Genomic DNA, 2,614 nt, shown 5'->3' on the forward strand with positions numbered 1-2,614 from the left:
AACAGGAAAGTATTTCGAAGGCACCGGAAACCGGAAGCAAGCAATAATTCAAATGAATTTCAAATCAAATCATTACAAAACATTTACAAAGTATGCGCAGCAAGCTGCACAAAACCGCACGAATCCCCCAGCAACAGCAACAGCAACAGCCGAGCGCCCGCAGCCTTCACTTGCATGCCAAGGAAATAGCCTTGAGACAGGACCTTGGTACCACACTCGACCCAACTCCACCGAGTGGGCCACTTCTAGGCAACTGCAGCAGGTGGCCAAGTGATTAATTTCTATTATTATGACACTGATTAGGGCCACTTACAAACTCATTACAGTCATGAACACACACACACACACACACACACACAAAGCGGAAGGGCGAGAGAGTGGAACTGTGCTCCTCGCACATTTATCAAGCCATTGGCCGCCACATGGAGCGGCCGTTTGTCTTGCACTTGACCAGGTCCGCAACCAAAGCAGCTAAATCAACAGGCAACTGCAGCGCACAGAGGCAACGCCACATGCCACGTGCCACGCGCCACACCAGTTGTCAAGGCCATTAAAGTGCCAGGTTGCAAGTGCAACTGAAAGCTAGAAAATATTGAGCATGCCGCAGGGAAATATCTTAGATATTATGTTAAGTGAACGATTCAGGAATTGAAAAGCTTCGATTGATAAGCGCCATGGAAAGGCACGAGAGAGAGAGAGAGAAATATACAGAGAAAAGGTGAAAAGGTGAGACAGAGAGGTTGAGTTAAATATAGAGAGAGAAGGAGACGGAGAAAATCATAGAGGCAGAAAAATATGCAAAAAGACAGAGAAAGAAAAAGTGCAGATAAGAGCGCCCGAGCTTGGAGTGCCCGACTAGCTAATACCCTGACCGCAGCATAAGGAAATGAACTAAATCTATATACTGCAAAAATATTTAAAGCTTCCGTCTTTGCGGTATTTAAGCCATGCCTAAAAATCGAAAGGAAATTATCGATTTTGATCGATAATAAGAAAACGGTATGAGTTATCGAAAAAAAGAATATAGAGCAAAATACATTTAACACGTGAAGTCAATGCGATTCGGGTATAATAAGGTATTTGGTGACTCCAGCTCTAAACAGATTATTATCGACGCAGTGCAGAGTTATCGATTATTTGAAAACAAAACTTGAACTAAGCGTAGAAGGCTGTTCGTGTACAATATTGAGTGTCAAACTGACGAGGTTGACGTACATCAAGCTGAATGGAAGAATGTCTGAAGGACGGCCGGACGAACGGACAAATAGAGAGAAAGGATTTGATGTACTCGATTGTTGCTGCCGATACACAACATTAACGCCTCTTTCCGCCTGCGACACACATTTTAACTATCTCAGTATAGCCTCGATTACCATTGATAGTTGTCTTTCCGACTGAATCAACCCAAAGACGTTGATTCCCTTCCAGTTTTTCAATAACTAAACAAATAGTTTCGTTAGCAAAATTCACTGCATAAATAAATAATTTAATTTCGTACATAAATTTCAAAAAAAAAAAAAAATTGTGTTGCTTAGTGTAAGTTGTTGGGCTGAGGACTTGGCTCAGCCGCGATTGGGACGCACGACGACCACTTTGGGTCGCTTCTTGCCATTTTTGCCCTTGTTGCCCCTGCGACGACGTCTGCCTTTGCCCTTCTTGTTGACGCGACGGCGACGCTGCTGGACGCGTCGCCGATTGCCACCTGCACGGGTGGCCACCGCCTGGCCAATGACCTGGGGCAGCAAGCCGTTGACGGGCGAGGAGCCATAGATGACCTGATTGAGGGCAGCCTGACTGTTGCTCACACCGGTGCCGGCGGTCCCAGTGCCAGCTGTGCCGGTGGTGGTTACGGGCGAGCCATTGCCATTGCCGTTGGCCAGACTCACATAGATGGCGCCATTGGCAGCGCCGTTGCTGCTAGCTGCGCCGGTGCCTAGGCCAGTGCCGAGGCCAGTACCGAGGCCAGTGCCGAGGCCAGTGCCTAGGCCTGTGCCCAGTCCCAGGCCAGTGCCAGTGCCAGTGCCGGTGCCGGTGACAGGACGCAGCTGTTCGAGCATGTCCTGCTTGTTGGTGATGAACTCGTTGAGCGCAGCATTCAGCCCATTGTTGCCGCCGACGCCGCCGACACCATTCGTATTGGTATTGAGGCCGGAGGCCAGAAAGCGCAGCTGCCCATTCTGATTGCCATCCTTGACATAGAGCCCGGCCAGCCGCGACTGATCCGCATCAGCAGCAATTGCTGCGCCCGACGAGAGCAGCGCCTGTCCGACCACAGCCGCCAGCAGAGCCCAAATGTGAACGCCTCGTGTCATTGTGCCGTCGACTTTGTTGACTGTTGGCCAGGTCCGGCGACTCGTCGGCTTTTATAGCGATCGAGCTGGCGTCTCTTTGCCATGATATGGCAAATGCCATATCGATTGGATCCCATACACAATGTACGCTTTCTTCGCATCGATTCTATGCTGGGCACAATTGCAAATATGCTCAGATCATTGCCAGAGCTTTTCGCTGGCCATTAGAAAGCCGCATACGCCCTGCAGCCAAATTTCAGCGCTGGGCCGTCGCTTTCTAAGCGTGTCAAGTGCCCATTGTTTGTCCAGCACAGAGCTAACTC

The 2,614-nt window shown here is 49.5% G+C and overlaps 1 protein-coding gene across 1 annotated transcript; it reads right to left on the reverse strand.

Annotated features, from left to right (window-relative positions):
- Nucleotides 1-1,562: 1,562 nt before the first annotated feature.
- LOC111601640 (jacalin-related lectin 34) lies at nt 1,563-2,312 on the reverse strand. Its single transcript, XM_023318309.2, has one exon. The coding sequence runs from the start codon at nt 2,310-2,312 to the stop codon at nt 1,563-1,565; it is 750 nt and encodes a 249-aa protein (XP_023174077.1).
- Nucleotides 2,313-2,614: the final 302 nt, after the last annotated feature.

Source organism: Drosophila hydei, unplaced genomic scaffold, assembly GCF_003285905.1.
Source record: "Drosophila hydei strain 15085-1641.00,03,60 unplaced genomic scaffold, DhydRS2 tig00000379-arrow-arrow-pilon, whole genome shotgun sequence".
In the NCBI taxonomy this organism is placed as follows: domain Eukaryota; kingdom Metazoa; phylum Arthropoda; class Insecta; order Diptera; family Drosophilidae; genus Drosophila; species Drosophila hydei.

Bases quoted from the DNA above. Each gene is read 5' to 3' on its own strand.
- LOC111601640 (XM_023318309.2), bottom strand. From the start codon at position 2,312: ATGACACGAGGCGTTCACATTTGGGCTCTGCTGGCGGCTGTGGTCGGA.